Source organism: Mycteria americana, chromosome 8 (genome assembly GCF_035582795.1).
Source record: "Mycteria americana isolate JAX WOST 10 ecotype Jacksonville Zoo and Gardens chromosome 8, USCA_MyAme_1.0, whole genome shotgun sequence".
In the NCBI taxonomy this organism is placed as follows: Eukaryota; Metazoa; Chordata; class Aves; order Ciconiiformes; family Ciconiidae; genus Mycteria; species Mycteria americana.
Window position 1 is genome coordinate 13,955,597 of NC_134372.1, and position 19,859 is coordinate 13,975,455.

General features: G+C 40.7%; 1 protein-coding gene and 1 long non-coding RNA gene across 2 annotated transcripts in view; one reads left to right on the forward strand and one right to left on the reverse strand.

The window, feature by feature from the left end:
• TTC1 (tetratricopeptide repeat domain 1) overlaps positions 1 to 10,997 on the forward strand; it is a 32,969-nt gene extending 21,972 nt beyond the window's left edge. Inside the window, exons 6-7 of the mRNA XM_075509875.1 lie at positions 2,234 to 2,288; positions 10,368 to 10,997. Of these exons, the coding sequence (XP_075365990.1) occupies positions 2,234 to 2,288; positions 10,368 to 10,501 (189 nt within the window). The 3' untranslated portion in view covers positions 10,502 to 10,997. The remainder of the gene's footprint in view (positions 1 to 2,233; positions 2,289 to 10,367) is intronic.
• A 1,284-nt stretch (positions 10,998 to 12,281) lies between these two features.
• On the reverse strand, positions 12,282 to 18,727 carry LOC142413472 (uncharacterized). Its single transcript, XR_012776821.1, has 4 exons — positions 18,590 to 18,727; positions 16,038 to 16,140; positions 13,848 to 13,924; positions 12,282 to 13,190 (listed from the first exon to the last, which is right to left on the reverse strand). It is a non-coding gene; the product is annotated as an uncharacterized LOC142413472 (long non-coding RNA).
• Positions 18,728 to 19,859: the final 1,132 nt, after the last annotated feature.

The window sequence follows — 19,859 nt, forward strand, 5'->3', positions numbered from 1 at the left end:
GTTTTGTGGTCAAATAATCCCTGTTGATGCTTTTCCAGAAAGTGTTTAATTATATGGTATCAATCTTTAGGTTTTGTTTTTAGCAGGTGTGTAACAGTGTTGTGTGAATTTTAGTTTCAACACAGTTTTTGAGGGATTGGCAGGCCAGATAAACTTATTTACCAAAAGAAGCTGTACTTTGAGATAAGTATCATAGACACCAGATAAATAGCTGTCCTTATGGACAACTTTCTATAGATAACTAACCTTGCAAATACATTTCCAGAGTGAGAAATGCTGAGTCTTTGGAATAGTAGCATTCAGACAGACAAAACATGGAGTATGTATTTCAGATCAAGGTTTTGTGTCTTCCTTTCCTGCTAAAGCCTAATGTCCAAATGTGCGAGACACACTCTGTGTATGCCAAACTGGTCCAAGATTCAGCAAATCTCACAGCCACAATGCAAACTGAATTTAGAGCCTGGGGATATCCACGCATGTTTTCATGCAGGCAGCTTAGGTCCAGATCTGCACCCAACTTAATAAGCCCCTCTGGGTCAGCAGGAGTCAGATGAGGTCTGACTGGGCTAATTAGATCTGGCTCACTGGTGGTGATGTCGGGCCTGGGCTGGTTTCAAGTTTAGCCATCCATATATATTTGCATTGTATTCCCTAGTACTCGTTTTTCTGGTTTTTTTCTGGGGTATACCACCTTTTTTCCCCATAACTGTAGAAAATGAACTGTATTTGCCAGTGTCCACCAGTGTATCCTGCATTGAAGAGGAGAGGAATAGTCAAGGAGCCTTGTCAATGGGCTTTTTCTTGAGGTGAACATCTTATTTCACTGTAGGAATGATATCAGAATGACAAACCTATCCATGATGACTGGACCTGTAAATGACAGGAAGAAACAAGATATGGAAATGAATTCTTTAACTACTTTGAGAAGCCAGTTACCACAAGGGAAGTGTATCAGGACTGAATTCCACACGTGTTACCATAGTCTGCAACTGTAATGAATTTACTGATAGCACCATTACAGCAGAGCTGTCTTATTTCCTATGAACTCCACAAGAAGAGACAGCATACTTATGCATATAATTGCATGCAGAACTTCCAGAATTATACAGTAATAAGCATAGTATAAAAGCTTGAAATAGTACTTCTGGAAAATATGAAAAATATGTATAAAAAGTGACTGTCATTGGTAATGTATTTTGTTTTAATATTGTATTTAACTGATGTATAGAAATGCAAAATTTAAAGAAATTATAGAAAGAATAATATTTGAAGAATTTATAGAAAATGCAAAATTTAGTTGTAGTGAATATAAAATTCTAATTAAAAATTATCATTACAATCATATAGCAAAAGACCAGTACTGTGTAAGGATGGACGATGAGTCACAGGTGCTCTAGGCATAAATGGGAATCTCAAATCATTAGGAATGCATAGTCCATGCAGCTACATAATGCTCATTAGAAATGTGGTAAGTTGGTCTGTGATGGTGCAACAGATTTTTAACACTGGTGCCAGTTCTGAGGAGGGAAAAAGCATGTTAATGAACTGTTACTTGGACTAATAGGATGAACTGTTGGAGTCCCCCCCACCATGATCAATTGCCGAATCAAGACCCTCATTTGTAATACCCTGTCCTCCTTAGAACTCTGCCATGTATTGCATAATAAGATGCTGCTAGTTAAACTATGTCCTGAAGTTCATAGACAGTTAATTCAGTTATCTTCTGATAAAATATTTGTATTTAGAAGATATTAATGTTTTCACAGTGTGGATTTCCCTGAAGTGTGATGCTACTGAGAACTGACGTTATGGATGTTTTCCTCATTACACCTGTGTTTATATTCAGAAGTCAAGTGCTGTGTTTGCTTAGTTCCTCTAGTCTCTCTTACCAAATTTAATGCACACAGCAGAGGAGATAGGCCTAAAATATACTTTAATTGTAAGTCTCTTAAATTCCATAAGTTTTTTAGTTAAAATCCCAAGCAAACGGATCAGATCTGTTCTTTAGCAGTAAAAATGTATGAAACCTGCACTTACAAGTTACAACACTTACTGTTTATATGAACTGATGAATTACAGGTTTCCAAAATAAGATGAAAGTGTGGTTTGACATAAGGATTCGTTTTAAGCCATAAACAGTGTATCCTGGGTATGTGTATGAAAATTCCATAAGCTTAACCTACAGTCTTATTGAAAGCATGGGTCTGATTCCAATTTTTATCTCCCTCCACAGCGACTACCTAGACAAATTGAAGAACGGAATGAAAAATTAAAGAAAGAAATGTTAGGTAAGTAGCGTGTACATATAACTTGCATTATAATCTTCATAGTCTACTAGAAAAATAAAAATGCGTGAGTAGAATCTCTTGTATAAAATTTAAAGAAGGTAAATCTTAAAGGAAATACTTGTTCTGTGTTAAACAAAACTCCTGATTTCTTCGTAGTTCTCTGTTGCTTGATTTCACCCACAGTAAGTTCTAGCCAAATAATTCTCCCATACAGAAAAGGCTATTAGTTTAATTTAAAGAAAGAAATACTCAAGACCTAAAACAATTTAATATTGATGCACGTAAAAGCAGGGGAAAATGGTTTGAAACAGACCAACTACTCTGCCCTTCCTCTCTGCAAGTAAACCTTCAAAGGAACCATTCCATGAAAGGGATAAAACGGGGTTTTCACTAAACCTTTATGTAAAAGAAGTCAACCAACTGTAATAACTGAGCATGTTTGATCTTGTGTCTGAAGAAATAAATTTGGTTCTTTTTGTAGCACTTCTGACCTATAGACCTGCAAGTCTTCATGTTTACTTTGATTTATATAGTATTTCAGTTCTGTTTGTGTGGAGGCTGAATTAGGTGTACCTAGTGTTACAAACAGGCATCTGGCCTTGCTAGGAGTGGAATTAGATTTCCTAACTGCATAGCTCATTGGCTCTTGACTTTTTACAATTCTGTACCAAAGGATACTATTGACTTTACTTCTTTGTAAAAAGAGAATTTAATTAATATAACTGATTTGAATGTATGTGCCCCCATCATCATGTTGTATGGTATCGCTTGGATAATATCTTAACTGGATTGATGCGTTTCAAAAGGATAACTACTTAATTAAGATTGCCCAAGCAAGATTGGTTTTCATGTGTAATGTGAAGTATAAAGCACTTCCTTGCACCACTCAGTGTTATGGTTAAACTAACAGTTTTGGGGGGAACCTCCTGCCCAAAAAAAGACTGCTGTCAACGTTGTCTACTGTCTCCTAGTTAATAGGATTCGTTAATTCTTACAGGTTCAGACACTACATAAGCCAAGCTGACATTCTGGTGCTTTTTAAAATGAGTTTTGTTTTTATATAATCTTTTCATTTGTACTGTTTAGAAAATCCACACAAAAGAGCAAGGACAAATGACAGTATGAGATAAAAAGAAACTAACTGTACCTAACCTGTTTCAGAAAGAGCTTTCAGTAGTTATCTGTTTACTTATTCTAGGTGTGACAATAGTAGATGAAATGCTCTTTTAAGATGAGTAGGCTTGGAGGGTTTGGGATGGGAAAGGCGAAGACTGTTTTGCTATTCTGCAGAGAATCAGGTTAAATAAACTCAGTCTGTCTTGTATACTGTAACACTAATTCTTAAAATATTTGGGAAGAGAATGTTTTAAGGGCTTATGCTGAAGCTGATATTTTTCTTTATTTTTTTTCCTTGCTGTGCACAGAATCTCATTAGCTCTTGCTTTGTACCTGTTTTGACCTAGTAAAGTTGCAGTGAGGCTTTCTAGAGCTTTACATCATCAGATTCTGTTTCCACCATTGTACTTAAAAGAAGCCATAAATAAAGAAGGTTAAGTGTGATAGTGCTATAAATAAATGACAAATGCAGAAAATCTCCAGAAGGATCATGCCCATTTGTAGGACATGGGACGGGTTTCAACACAAAGTAATATGAAAACAATTCCTGATCTTTTTTGAACTCTCCCTTTGTAGCATTGTTACCAATGTCTGAAGGGCCTCACTAATCACAAGGGACTATATTGAAACAATAAATCCAGCTTTATAAATTGCCATTACAAACCTAGTTCTGTACTGCTAATTTTTGCCTAGACTTCAGACTAGATGTGATCTTTTTAAAAAGTGTTAATCAAGTGGCATTTAGGATTTCAGAACTGAACTGGTCTTCGGGAACCAGTTCAGTCTGTTTATACAGGGATTCTCGAGAAAGGAATCCCTTCTCAATGATGTTACATACATGCTAGGAGATACATTGATGTTTACTGTTGTAAACAGACAGGAAAACCAGACTAAGAGTGGAGTAACCCTATGTTCATCCACAACCTTTGCGTGTGACAGGATTCATATAAATTGTCACATATATCATTAAAATTATATAGTGTGAATTGGGCAGGTTATCCTTAGCACTGCTTATGATCACTAGTGTAACACAAATTGAGGGTTTTTTTCTGTAATACATTCGCTTAATAGAACACTTGAAATTAAGTTAGGAATATGGGCAGCAACCAGACTTAATTTTTTTAAGTGTCATAAAATTCCCTGTATCTTGTCGGTAAGAGAGAGAGCAGTGATGTCATGGATCTAACAATAAGGGCCTGGGAAGGAAATGCTTCCCAAGGTTTACAAAATGCTGCTGTTCTGTCTGAGGTCAAGGAAAAACCCTTACAATTGAAGAAGAGGGGGATTAGATGGGAGTTCTGGAAGGAGTGAAAGAAGACAAACTTGATATAGTGTGGTGGTTAAGAGATTTCTTTGCATTGTTTTTGTTGTACAATGTATTTGTTTTAAGCTGTTTCAACTTTTCTTTTTCAAGAACTTTGTTAATGCTGTTTACCAACTGAGTACTGTGTCAGAATAGACAATTTCTTGTGGTAATCTGTTAGGAGATTATCTGACTACTGGTTAAACAGTGCCAGGTGTGCAAGGATTCATTCCACCACCTTCTCACAGTGGAGTCAGTGCAGGTGTCTGGGTTGTACCCCAGATTTTTTGGTTCCAGGAGAGCAAGTCAGATTCATCCTAATAGTTCCAGGCTAGGCCTGGTCCAGGAGCACTGACACTAAACTTAATCACCAACAAAATCTTTAGAAAGAATGTCACACTTCATGCTTTGGCTCCTTTGAAGTTTGGATATTGAATTGAATTCTTATTTTAGTCAATGAATTGGCCAGTAATGTCATTTTTCTAGGCTTTTATTCTTTCAGATAAAACTAAGTTCTGGTATAACCAACTAACACTGTCATGAAAACTGGAGTTGTGTACAAACAAACCAAAATAAATGGAGTGCATCTTCTTCCTTCCCCAAGTGTGTTTCCTGTTTTCCAGTGCTACAGCTCATTACCACATAGTTTTCTCAGAAGCTGAAACCACTTCTTAAGTGATTGTGTGTAAATAAATCAGAGTACACATTCTTGGCTGGATTTTTCTTCCAGACTACCTAACTATGAATTCTTGCATGCAAGTGGTAATGCATGTGATTGATGAAGTTGATGTCACTAGAAAAAACATTTTGTTGCCAGACCAAGTCCATTTCTGCTGTGTGTTCTTCAAGGGTCTAACTTTTCCAAAGCTGACATTTGAATGGAAAATATGAAAATATTTTAAATACAACCTTTGCAGGTTGGTGCTGCCACTTGCCACTGAAGTTTGCTCAGTATGAACTAACCTCTGAGTTTCACATTAATGAAAGCTTAACTTACAGCACACTTTGAAAGTAGCTTTTAAATCCATGTGGGTCTTTCCCTTTATGCTTTCGTACTGTGAGCATCCACTGCCTTAGTAATTGCTCAGGAGATGAACATACACTGACCATTTTCTGTGTTCTTTTTTATTTCTCTTCTGACTTTAAAGCCAAAGATTTCCAGCTGTTGTGCAACAAGCTAGTCTTGTTTAGAGAAACTATAATTATTGTGATAACTAGGACGAGCTCCTTTGGGGAGAGGGTCTGAGAAGAGGGGAAGTTTGGAATAGTTTTAGCAAGGTTTAGCAGCTTGGGGGCTGTGACAATACCGTGTTCTGCATGGCTAGAGGGGAGCCAATTATATTGGATGTAAAAAAAATGGGATGGAACATATGCCAATCTGTGTAACCCATCTTACACACACAGAGTTCATCAAATCCGATTAAACACTATTGGGACTTTCAGCTTAATTTATCAATGAGTGGATTCCAGAAAATAGTGAAATGTACTTGATTACCAATGATTACCAATGATTAATGGAAAGGCCTATCAGAGCATATCACCTGGGCCTTTCTGCCAATAAGAGATTTTTCCAGCTATGTGAGATCAGCAAAGATATTTATTAGGCTTAGTGCCTAAAGAATTAGGTTTGGGTTTTTTTGTGGGTTTTTGGTTGGTTGGTTGGGGTTTGTTTTTTTTTTTTTTTATACTGAAGGATATGTTGTATTTGCAACTAAGCTGCTAAACCCCAATACTGTGTACAAGGAGGTCACTTTAAATAGTTCAAACCAGAGCTAATGGACTAATGAGCTATTTTTTCCAGGGAAGGGAAAAGTATTTGCCCTCACTCTTTTAATTGCTTAAGAAATGTTGGTAATATAGAAAGTTATACAAAGATGAGACCTCATCAGGAAATTGTCTTTTATAAAAACAAAATAAATTCTTAACACAAACAATATATAGCTTTTCAACTTCCAAACACCACATTAACACTAGCAAGTATACTAGAATTATTGCCAGAAAGACTGAACAGCAATTAATTTTGGCAGTTCCATCTTAATGTAAATAGTGAGAAATCTTTTTGTGCATCTGCCTTTTGCAACAGGATGTTACATTGCAGTTTAGGTGAGTAATGAATCACAGGCTTCTGAGCCCTAAATTGATTTTTACCAGTTAGTTTTCTTGTTAACCTCTGAATATTGCTTTGCCGAAGAAACCTAACATGCTGGAGTTCCAGGTGAAAAGTAGACATAAGCTCTCTAAAATATAAGTAACAACATCCATGAAAATATGGTCTGAGAGAGGAGAATGTGACCCTGCTTGGGGACAAATGAGTGTTTCACTGCTGAGAACTCTTTGCAGCTGAGTCACAGCTCCACATGCCTTTTTCCTTCCTTCACACACAGCCTCTGTTTTAAGAGAGCTTTTCTTTGGGGGGAGGGGGAGGTTGGACTTAACTACAGATCTTAATTTAGGGATGAAAGGAGAGTGGGTGAGGAGGAAACAGTGCTTTCCTACAATGATGGGTTTATGTGCGCCAAGACAGCAGGAGCAGTGCTTTGGGCTTGAGTTCCCGGAAAAGGCAAGGCTTTCTTCTGCTTCATTAACAATTTATTAAATGTGGCTGCACCAAAAGGCATTGCTGTATGTGGATTTAAAGTGATAGAACAGGAAGGTGACCTATGACTGTATTGTTTTAATTATTCAATCCCAGTGAGATGAAGAATAAAGTATTAAATTTATCATATAGTCTTTAGCTTCCCCCAAAGAGCTGGCCTAGCTACAAGCAAGAATACCAAGGCAGTTGTTCTGTGTTTATTGGCTCTAGTATGACCGGAAAAGAGCCATCGTACTAACTCCAATTAGAAAAGACCTTTCACGGTTTCCTGAAACAGGCAAACTCGTCTGCCTGCTCCTGAGCCAGCTGCAGTGCCTGGGTAACTTGTGAACTGTTTACAACTGGCTCTAGCAATGCCAGACTATGCCAGGATTCTTCCACCAGTAGACAAAGACACTTCTCACCCCAAACCTGAAGCTAAGCAATGACCAAATGTTTGTCTAGAAGTACAATAGCAACTATTCATCCCAGTCATAGAGATGCTATGAACAACTTTATAGTTTTATAACCAAAATGCTTTTAGGATGCAGTATAAAATTATGAACTTAATAGTTAACTTAGCTTAAACAGGCTGTAGCTTTGGGGGAAAAAAAAAAAAAAAACCCACACCACCAGTACAAAGAAGCTAATCCTAGCTGAGCCGCTCACTGGAATGACTTTGGCCAGATCACTCAACCACCTCATCTGTTAATCCACACAGAAAAAAAATCAAATTGAAGAAAAATTCTGTCTTACCAACTAGCTGCTTTTGTAGGCTAAGGTTGTCTTTTTTTCCTGTGTGAGGCCACGGAATTTCCATGTTGACTCTCAAAGACCAATCTTGCTTTAAAATAATTACACAGATCTCTGAAAGATACCCAGTTGTGAACCAGCACTGTGATGCAAGATCTTAATTACTTTGGCATATTTAGGAGTATCATAGTAGTGCTGTTAGTTTCTTTATGCAGGACTTGGTTGTTCCTTAGAATAAAATATTTACATGTTTCCCTGGCTGTTGTTTCTTTTTGTGTTTTCTGTGAATGTGTTCAAAAAAGCACCTCGTGCTCCAAATTCAGTTTTGGAAATGTGATTGAAAAAGTAGCATATTTTGATTTATGGTGATGGTGTCCAGCCTGACTTGAGCTGTTGCCGGATTGTAAGAGATAAGGGGCGTACTTCCATGGGATAAGTTCGGACTTGGATATGATTTCTGTTTTGAGCACGGTCACAGGCCTGCAGTGTCATGCAAGGCAAATCTCTTCATCTGTTTGTACTCCATTTATGCAACTTAAATACTGCTTGTCTCTTTGTGTAAAGAACTTACATATGGCTTTGCTCTTTATGTTTCTATACTACTTTATCACTGCTGTGAAGTTACCGCTTCAGTATGGCTTAGCAACAAAGCGTGAACTAAATTCTGGCTGGTGCATTGTAGTGAGGAAACTTACTTAAATAGCAGTAGTCATGATTGCACTGCTGGGCAGAAACAGGGTTTTTGAACAAACAGAACTTAGAAAAAGCAAAGAAACTAAATGATAAGTGTTCGTATGACTTTGCAGTTAGATGTTAGTTTAGAAATCGAAATAAAGGTGAAGATGACTAGAATAAGACAGATGTTTCTCATGACTTAAGATGGCTTGCAGAAAGCACACACATGCAAATAGGAATAGGTGTGGCATTTGCATGTTTTAGTTACATGATTGTGACTACTTCAGTTGCTTAACTGGATTTCCTGTGTGCCAGCTATTGTTGTTGTCATCACTTTTTCCCCACTGTGTGCACGCACAAAACTCCCAGCAAAACAAAATCCATTGCTTTGAAGATCTCGTAAAGGTAGAATGCTTTTCGAAAGGTGGTGTGTAGCCTGTGGATGCAAAGCTAGGGTAGGCTTAAACTTGTCAAAACTTCTTCTGTTTGTTCTTTGGGAAGTTAGTCTACAATTCTGCATTGAAGCCAGGAGGAAAATAATGTTTTTCTTGGAAAACTGACCATCTTCCTCCTTTGTCTTGTCATGCCAGGGACTCAGCTTGTTTTTAGTCAACATTGAAGTTGTTACCTCTGCTTCCTGTTTAATTTCATGCATTTTATCTATTCTGTCATCTCTGTATAGATATGACTTTTTAAAAATGGTGTCCTTTTGTTGTCCTTCCCCTTTTATAGATGGTAGCAAGATTCATTTTCTAGAGTCAGGAAGCATGTATGATACATATATATGGATAGAAGCCTTTAGATTTTATTAACTGTCATACCCTATGTATATTTAAAAATGGTTGTTAAGCAATAGTTGCTTAGAGCTCTTAGCAGTAGTAGACTAGTCCTGGAGAGCTGTAGTTTTGAAAGTGAGTTAATGATACCATGTCACATGACATCATGCTGAGTTTTTTGCAGGCAAAATGGCTGTGAAGTTGTATGCTTCCGATGGAACTACTTAGTTTGCAGGTACAAACACAGTTGCAAGGATGAATTTGTTTTGTTTTTCTTTATATCAATATACACATTTAGAAAGGGATTTTTAATAATTACAAAGGAGCAGTTTGAACTTTGGCTTTCATTGTGTCTTTTGGTAGTCTAGGAAACTGGCTTGTTTGTTGATTGTTTATAGAGCCGTAGCTGCATCAAAAGTGACCAGAACTGAAAAACTTGCATTAGAAAAATGAATGTTGGCAGCTATCAGAGTTATATCCAAGCGTAAGTACAGGGGAGACCAGTGCTTTTTTGTGAGCTGTTAAACTCTCGTGCCTGAAGAGCTTATAACTGAGGAAGTAAGGTGCTTCTGGATAGCTGTAACCGTGTAGCCACGCCTGTCCACAGCCACTGGCTCTTCATCAGGGCTGCCTGACAAACCGTTCAGAACCAGCGTGGTGATCTGTTTTCAACCCCAAAGTTTGACAGTAACTTTATCACAATTGGGAATGTTTTAATTCATGTAAGAGCCTAAATATTCAACAAACTGCAGAGATTTCCACAGCATCTGCCTTAAATTAGTGCATAAATTAATAGAGCTGGACTGTGTAGTTGGGCATAATTCAATGGGAGTTTTCCCTCTGCTTAATACTTAACATGTTATCTCTCCTTTTCATTGTAGGCAAACTGAAGGATCTTGGGAATTTGGTTCTCCGCCCCTTTGGCCTGTCAACAGAAAATTTCCAGATAAAACAGGATTCATCAACTGGTTCATACTCGATCAATTTTGTTCAAAATCCAAACAACAATAGATAACATTAATTTAGTCTAGTTCTGCTGGCTTTCAGGCTTCGTGACCGTGTGCTTGCACGTACCAATAAAAGGATTCAGCAAACATTCTTCACACTCCCCAAGTGAAGATAAGACTCAAGCATATTCATTTCCCTGCTTGTGAAATTATTTACAATGTGGATGTAAAATAAGTCATTTGACTTCTCTTAGTGATAAGTGTCCAGTGTGTGATTATTTCCCCCCCGCCTTGCGGTGTTTGGCTCGTCCAACAGTCAGGTTCATTATTTTGGCCTATTCAATGCTGGCAACAAAATTCTAGCAAGCAATTCAGTTGAATCAAAATGCCCACGCACCTGTAGCCAAGAACAAAGCCTAATGGTGTCTTGGGGAATTAATGAATCTAGCAGAAGCACTTCTCCACACTCAGCAGGTGGATATGACTGACAGCATGCATGGAAGCAAGCCAACCTCTTCTGTGGAATAATTTTTCTTTGTAATAAAGGCTTGGTATTTCTGTCGGTTTGGTTTGTGAGTTCTTGGCTTATTTCAGTCCTTCCCATGGTGGTATTGTTTTTAAAAGTGCTTATAGCCACCCACAAATACCATACTTGCAAGACATTAATTTGAAGCATTTGATTTTTTTTTTTTGTCTTGCTGATAGCAATATCAGTAAATTAACCTCAGGTCACTCTTATACCACAGTTTTACTTTTTATTAATTTTTCTGAACATAACAAGGAAACTTTGTGCCTCTGTGTGTATAGATATATATGTGTGTGTGTGTGTGTGTGTGTATATACACACACACACACACACACTTTGTAATGCTACCATAAAATTAATTAAACTTGCTTGTCTGAGATTCATTCATATTGCAGATATCCATAATGGCAAACAAATAAGTGATCTTAAAGTTGATTGCAAAGGATCTTCATAGTGTACTACACCTTGAAGACTTTGAAGTATCTATCTATCTATCTATCTAGGTACTGTTGAAGTAGTTCATTCAGATTTTGGAGAAGGGGTGTCTTCTGTAATTACTACTTACTGTTCTGTATATCGATGCTGAAATGTTTACATTGGGGGCAGATTTTTTCAGTTGTGTCCATGCAGATTTCAATACATGATTAATTAAATAATTAGTGGTAGCTGCCTGTTGGCTATTAGTAGTTGTCTTAAATTTATTTCACGAAGTCTCTTTGTGTGTACTTAAGGACTGAAGTTACAGAGCTCCAGTCTTTACACTGATATGCCTGAAAGGAATAGTCTCTCAGGCTAAGGTGTTCTTGGTGCTTTATTTTCCTTTTGTCTCTGCAGCTGTGGAGGGGATTTTTGATTGTTGTTTAACTCTGTCCTGCTGCATTTTCGACTGAGTTTACAAACAGGTAACCACAATCTCAAGTCTGCAGTGAGTGTGTATCAAGTCTATGGGAATTAAAATGTCATTGGCAAAAGAAGAGAAAAGCCCTAATTCAGAGTGAGGCCTGTGCAGCCTTTAACATCTTCTGCATAATTAAAATGTCACTTAAGTAAATAAGAGCAAACAGCCTCTAGGATTTCCACATGCTGAAACTGTAACTGTGCCGTGCTTTTACTGGAGTAAAGTGTCTAATGTGCAAGGCTGACTTTCCTTTACTAAAAAAGTTTGGGCAAACAGGTAGGAGTGTGGATGGGAGGTTTTAAAGAAAGATTTTGCTCCTCAGAGCAGCCACAGGGCAGCAGTGGCTGGAGCAGGGTTTGCCAGCCAGAGGCTGGGTGCGTCAGACTCCAGTATCCAGGCGGAAGGCTGAGCTTAGCTGGGCCCTGTGGGTATGAGGGAGACTGCCGAGAGGAGAAGTGTGCTCACACTCAAGAGGCTGTGCAGGTCTAGATAGACTAATTAGCTGTAAAACCACTCTGCTTTCTGAACTGAGCTCTTCAGAGTTGGGAACACTTACTGGGTTGGGCAGAGTGTTGGGACTAGTATAAATGTTAATAATCTTTCCTGAAACCTGGAATGCTACAGAGCAAAGGTGTCCAAGCTGCTTCCAGAGGCAGTGCTGGAGCTCATAAGCTTGGTTTGTGCCCAGACCGAGACACTCGAGTATGTCTGAATCCTGCTTCCCTAGAGCTCCTACTTCAGCACGGGCCGGGTAGAGATGTCAGTTCTTGCTGTTGCAGGCTCCATGCTGCCTGAGAGTGGAAAAAGTGGCTGGGCCTGGAAGCGGTACAATCTGTCTGCACCTAGAGCCAGGCAGTTCACTGACACTTGAGTTACAGTAGCTAACTTTCCACAAGGGCTGAAGGGTGGGGAAAGGAGTTCATCTAGGCTTTTTTTTCATTTACCAACATTAGCACTAGTCCTGCATCACTGAATGTGAAGCAGCTTAGGTCTGTGTCCTGGATTTCGCTCAACTGCAACATACATACACACCCTTAGAACATACATAAATGGAACCACTTTGAAGCTACTATGGATACTTTAAATTTTCTATATATCTTTGTTATTACCAATTAATTGCTATCTTTACACACACTGTGTGTGTATATTTATTATTTACCAGTGTATGGCTGTTGTGCAAAGTTACAAGCGGTGGCTTTTAGCAACCTGCTACTCGTCTTACAAATGAGTTCAGTGACAAATTTTCTTCCTTCCATTCTGTTCCTGCTTCACAACTTTAAAGTGCTGGAGGGCTGCAAATATGCCTTCTTGGGTGGAGGCTGGTTAACTTATTCTGGAAAATAAAAGCACAACAGAACTTTTGAAATTACTACCTGCTGTGCAAACACAACATCAAATAAGTGTGCAGCTTCCCTGGTGTGTACCTATAGTTTTAAAATAAAGGGAAGAACAAATGAAGCCGAAGGATTGCAGCTGATTTGCTTTCCACACTTGTGTTTGTAATTTAATTGCATTGTGTGAAAGAGGGGGTTAGTGTCACTAGAAATTGGGCAAACTATTACTGAGGACTCAAATGTATAGGTCATACCTACTTAAAGTGCCACTCTCTAGCTAAACCAGAAACCTCTAAAATGCGTTATCTGCCATTACAGCAAGTTCTCCTCTAGGTAGAATTCCATTTAATTGCCTGAAAGAAGTCCTTTTGCATTGTCCAAATCCTGAACAATTGTATTTGTTTCGCTCTTTATTTTTAAGGGATTCTTTTTTTATGTCTAAAGTAGTCATCACAGCTGCCACCAGAAAGGTAATTGGTACTTCCTTCTGGTATAATTGGCCACAATGCCACCACAGTGCCAGCGTGTTTTGAGTCACACATGTTGGGCTTACAACCTCTAATAGGGAAAAAAATGTTTTATGAAACATAATCTTTTAAATATAAGTGCTCTTAAACCAATGAGTTCCTTGCTAATTTGTTCCAATAGTTACTCACCCTTATTGTAACAAGCATGTGCCTTTTTTCCACTTTGTCTGTCCTCAGCTCCCAGCCGTTGTTCCTTCTTACTCTGCCTGCAAAATAAAAAACCTTTTAGTACCTGGCCTTTTCTCCCTGAACATGTTTGCATAGTAATGAAGGGGCCTGCTGGTCTTCTCCATAAGCTGAAGAGACAGAGCTGCTTTAAGTCTCTCCTTACAAAGAACTTTCTCCAGCATTTCCATAATGTTTGTGTCTTGGACCTTCCTTTGTTTGACATTAGGAAGGGACATCAGAACTGACACTGAGATTTGTCTCCCTTCTGCTCTACACAGAAGGCATGACATTCTTACTTCTTCCTTGTTTATGCCCTCAAAGACTGTCTTAACCCTTTTGGCAACAGATGAGCTAATTTTTAGACTTCCCCTCAGCCTCTTCTGGGATAGCTGAGATACAGACTCCCCTTTCCCACAGCTGTGGACATTTTCCTCCTTGTGTTAATGCAGCTAAATGCAAAATTAAGTCACACTTTGTTTGGCAGGCCTGGCTTACTGAGCAATATATGTTTTTCTGTGTGTTTCCCCACCATGCTGTTGTTTACTAGTGTTTTGAGGAGAGACTTTAGATTTGCTTCTCCATCAGTGATGTCAAATAGTATGAAGTCTAGCAGTGATCTGAGCAGAATCTCACAGGAAACATCCCTGTTTGAAAGACAGTGGCAAACTGTTTGAGATCTGTCAGGGAGACAATCTTAATCCACTTGTGCATCGTTTATTTCATATTGTAGATCGTTATCTGAAATACTGCCTATGCTGTGGAGTGCCAGGCCAGGTGATGCATCTTTATAATTAGACTTACTAAGCCTGGTTGAATGACAAGGTCTATATTTGATGGACTTTAATTGCATGTTTGCCTTTAATTCTTTATTAATGGATTTCTGATCCTGTTTTCAGATTCCTATCCCTGATGTCAGATTAACCAGCCTGTATTTACCTGGGGTGTCATCTTTGCCCTCTGTTGCTCCACTGACCTGTCTCTGTATCCAGCACACATTAAAGGCAAAGTAGGTGAGCCAGTTGGCCATTTTAGGTGAAATATCTGGGCTTATTTTCAGTCCCGTTACTGTTCTGCCTGGTTGCTAACAGAATGGCAAATACATCATCCCACTTGCTTTAAAGTGAGAAATACCAAACACCAGTACTTTATGGTCTGCAACAGGCCACCACCGCATTTTGAGCACTGCTTTTGTTCCTAATAGATTAAAATTTCTCTTGTATCATCCTTATCTTTGTTAGTCATGTCTTTTTTAAGCTTTCCTTATCAAGATTGTATTCTCTTACATCAAGTTTATAGCCACTACCTGTTTTGTCTTCCCATATGCATTGTTTTTATTTTTTAATTGCTGCCTTCATATCACTGTTGAATCTCCTGGTCGTATAGCCAAAGATTACCTCATTTTGTAGTCTTATATTTTATATTTTATATTTCCTTTGTCTAGCATCTTAGAAACTTACATTTTTCTTTTTCATTTTCTTATTTTTAGTCAAGTTTACCCAATTTTTCCTTCTAGTTTTACATTTTTTTTAAGCAGGGGTAGAAATGGAAAAAAATATGTACATTTATATGTGGGTAGAAGTGCATAGATCTGTGGGTAACTCCAGACTCTCTGTCTATAACCACCAACTTCCAGGACACTGATTTTTTTTCTCTAGACATTGTAATATGGCTCAAAGTAACATGTCCAGGATCTCATATTAGACAGCCTTTCTAGAAATAATTTTAGGAAACTCAGAGTGCCCAGTATGTCTCCAGCAGTTTATCTTTTCATTACAAGGGTGCTTGAAAAGTAGCTCATCTGTTTTCTGGTGGGCCCGTTAGTCCTGTTTCCTGAGCTTTATCATCACGCTTGTTGACATTTGGTAGCCATTTTAGTCTACAGTATTTAAAATTGCTGCTGCTTCTTCCTTCACCTACCCTTCCTGAATAGGTAATTGCCAGTCCAGTCATTTAAGTCATTCCACTGCATTGCCATATTCTAAAGCTTATATCATTATTTTTCTCAGTTGTGAAACTGTGCAAACGTTCTTACTGTACAGGAATATTAGGAGTAAGAATGAGGAACTAGAAACCTCTATGTGCTCTCTGATAATTCAGTACTGGTTATTTACAATGCTAAATTTCAGGTTATATGACTTTTGTTACCGCTACCTCTTCCTCTTCATATGTGATAGGAGCAGGATACTCAAGAGAGCCATCTTCACCCTCCACTTCTCTGCTGCCTCTCAAGCCAGCTCCACCTCCTGAGTCAGACCTGGACACAGAGAGAGTTCAGAGTGGGTGTTTGAGTTAGCACAAAACCTAAATTACTAAAAATCCAGCAGGTGAGCTGCCCCAGCAGGGCTTGCATGCTGGACTCAGCCCAGTCAAGATGACCTTCCCCATGATGGAGCTCTCCATGCCATAAACCCAAGACATGCAGTGAACTACGGCCGTTTCCAGCGTCTGTCTTCATTTATTCAAGGGATCGCAAGAATCGCTGAGGTTTTATAAATAACTTTACAGGGTCCCTGTAGTGCTCAGTAGTTCAATCTGTTCTCCTTCCTGTGGTCATCCCCAGTAGCAGACCCTTGCTGGGTCTCTGTAACCCAGCCAGCCTTGCACTTCCATGCTCAGTGGTGGCCGACTCGCGGGGCTTCTGGAATTGACATTCCACAAAGCTCTAAGGTAGGTATGTGGGTTCCTGAGACAGCAAACACTCACTTATCCCCAGAGAAAGCCTTATCTTACTGTCTCCTCAGCAAAGTGCAGCTATCCGCCCAGCTACAGAGAAGGGCTCCGCAAACTTTGTTAAAATGCTGTTTGTTTTTATTTGACATCACTTTGCTGCAGCAGCAGGTGGGATGCCCTGAGAAGGTCTCTCCCCCTGGGCCCCAAGGCCGCACCTCGCCACGTACCCTTGTGAGCAAACCTGACAGAGCATCACGACCAAGTTGGCAGAGGAACAAACCCAGGGTCGTTTCTGTTACCGTGCAGTGGACGCCCTTTTGCTTTTGGCTCTTTCTGCCCTTGGCAGCGTGCAAGGCCTCGTCCCCTCTTTCTACCACCACCTTGCTCCTTCCCTCCTGCTCTTGCCTTTTGGCTCCTCAATGAGGAGATGCACCGGATCTGTCCCTTTCCCGCGTGTACGTGGCGCAGCCGTGCTGCTGCCCACCCCTGCGCGCTCCCGCCTTCCCTCAACCCCCGGCATTAAACCACAAACTCGGGTGGGCTCCCTCAGCCGCGGCTGCGCACCCCGCTGCTCTGCTGCCGCCACCGAGAGTCCCGGGCAGCGCGTCCCGTCTCGCCTCTCACTGCTTCTCCTCCCGGGTCTCCTCTAGGACCAGCGCCCCTGCTAGCAAATTAACCTGGCTCCACGGAGCAATGAACTATGGCTTCAGACCACTTGTACCCTCAGCGGCAGACTGGCAGGCAGCTTGGCTGCACCGCGTCCGGCACAGCTGCCTGCCCTTAACTGGCATTACCAGAGCACCCAGCTCTGAGGCAGGTGCTATAAAACAGGACAGCCCAACGCGTTCCAAATCAGGAGTAACCAGCAAAGCCAAGTCCGTCAGTTTCCCCTAGGAAAAGAATAAAATCAGGTCCACAAAATGAGCTCAGCTTGCAGGGCACTCTCAAGGGGCATAAAACATCGGTGACCTGACCTGCACAGGCTCTGCCCAACCCCTGCGAGCACGGTGCTTCTGCAAAAGGCTGCTTGGGCGAAAGCAGTTTTTTTCCAGCTAATTCTGGATTCTGACTGCAAGCGTCCCGAGGCCTGCCCTTCAGAGGAGCTGAACACCTGTAGTTCCCTCAACCTCACCAAAGATTTGGGGTATTTAGCATCTCTTAAAAGAAACAAACAGAAAAAAGCAGCTCTCCATTCTCATCATAAGATCTGTCTCCCAAAACACCAGCCCCAAGTGAGGCAGCAGGAGGCAATACTTGAAAAAGAGGCCTTGGGACTGACATATGCCATGCCCATGACTTACCATAAGCACAGTGCTGCCAGTCCCCTCCCACCCAGCTATTAAGCAGGAATCTGAAATCTCTCTCAGCTCATTGCATTGGGATATTTAGGATTTGATAGAGCACCAACATTTGACACTGAATCCTTCCTTCCTTGATTAGCACATTTCAGCACAAAAGTTCCTTGAGATTTACCTACCTCTGATTAGCACAGACATAGCTGGAGAGAAAGGAGAAGCTGCTGGTCACCAGTTCCTAGGCTTTAATTAGCTGTGTTATTCCCAAGGGATTATTGCAACGGCCAAGCTCTGTTGCCTGCTGCTGCAGCCAAGAACCAATTATATCGAAGTGCCACCTCTTTTTAACAGTAGGTAAAGATGTGTAGGGGCACATTTAATGTGCAGCATTAATACGTTGCTCATTCACAAGCTTTCCCTGTTTGGAAGAATCCCAGCATTTTCTTGTTCAGCATCTTAATCTTTTTTAAACCTGTGCAGCCTCCTGCTCGAAAGGATGTAATTGCTGGGGAGTATCTTTTATCAGCAGAGGCTCTGGCTAGCCTGTTTGTCTGCTGAGGCACAGTAAATTGTCAGGCTCTCCGCTGCTGTGGCATTAAGCCAGAGTCATTACAGCCTACCCTGACAAAGCAAAGTCCTTTGTAGATTAAAGGTTCTAAAACAACTGAAAACTAAAATAAACCACATTTTTCTGATTCTGCGTGTTCAGTGGTAATCCCCCCCAGTTGGAAACCTCACCATCTGCAGCTAGGAATCCAGCCTGCAGGCCCCAGACCTGCCCGTTTCTCATCCGCTAGTTCCGCGAAGATCATTTACAAAGCCACTATTCCTTAAGCGGACGCAGCAGAAAGAGGTATTCTAGCCTGACTGAGACTGTTACTCTGGTCCTGGCTCCCAGTACTGCCTGCACCGCATCAGTCAGCTCCCTGCAGTGACTGGGCGGGCACTGGTCTCTGGGTGCACGGATGTGGGTCCCCCACAGCTGCTGACCAAGAACATGACCCTCCACCAGCCACAGTAAATGAGACTTCAAGTGCTCAGGCATTAGTCATGCCCGTTCATCTGGGATAAATACGCATTGTCAGACAGGTTTTTTTCTTTTCCGTTTCTAACTCTGGCATATAAAATGCAGCCTGTCTCTGGTCCAGCCCCACGCACAGCGGTGCGGGAGGTGCTCCTAAGCAACACCCTCGCTGCAGACTGACGCATCGGTGAAGTGAGATGTCAGGAAGCGGGGGGGAAATGGTATTATCTAGTCTAGGCAGTAGCTTTGTGCCTGGCTGCTGGAATAGCTTCCTAAATGTATTCCTGGAGTGGTGCTGGCGAGTGCCAAGCGATAAAACGGGTCCCTGGAGAGGCAGCAGGGCTGTGGGCTCTGCTTGCCTAATTGCATTTGAGCACAGCTTCTCACAAGTGCATCTTTCTTTATCTCGGTGAAGACTGATACATTTCCATTAGCTTATTTGGCTGTGGTGCTCCATCGTGGGGCACTTTTCTACTTGAGGAAGGAGGAACTGCAGTATTTGGAAACTTTGGGAAAGGAGGAGGCTGGAAGCCGACGGATTTACTGCCTACGGCTACAGCCCCTGACCTACCCTTGAAGCGACAGTTCTCTCTGTGCCCAAATGTATTTGTGTGTCCCTGCTCCAAGCTCAAATACAGCTGAGGCCACGGTATTTGCAGCCAGCAGCAAGTTTACTAAGCCAAGATGCGACCAATGGCTTCTGATATTTTGCAGTATTAATGAAAAGGTGTATGATGTACGGCTACCCCAGCCCCTGTTCTCACAGCTCATTCGCAATGTTGCCTTTCTAAAGGCAAACAGAGCAAACAGTGAATCACGAGAGGATTATCCATATCTATCTTTGCAGTATTAGTATTTCTGGGATCTTATATTTAGCATGGTCCAGTATTCATCCTTTTACAACTCTGGAGTCCCCAGCCCCTTCCTCTGATGGCTCAGAGTACTTCAGTGTTTGAATGAGCCCTCCAGCAGGCACAGCCTTAG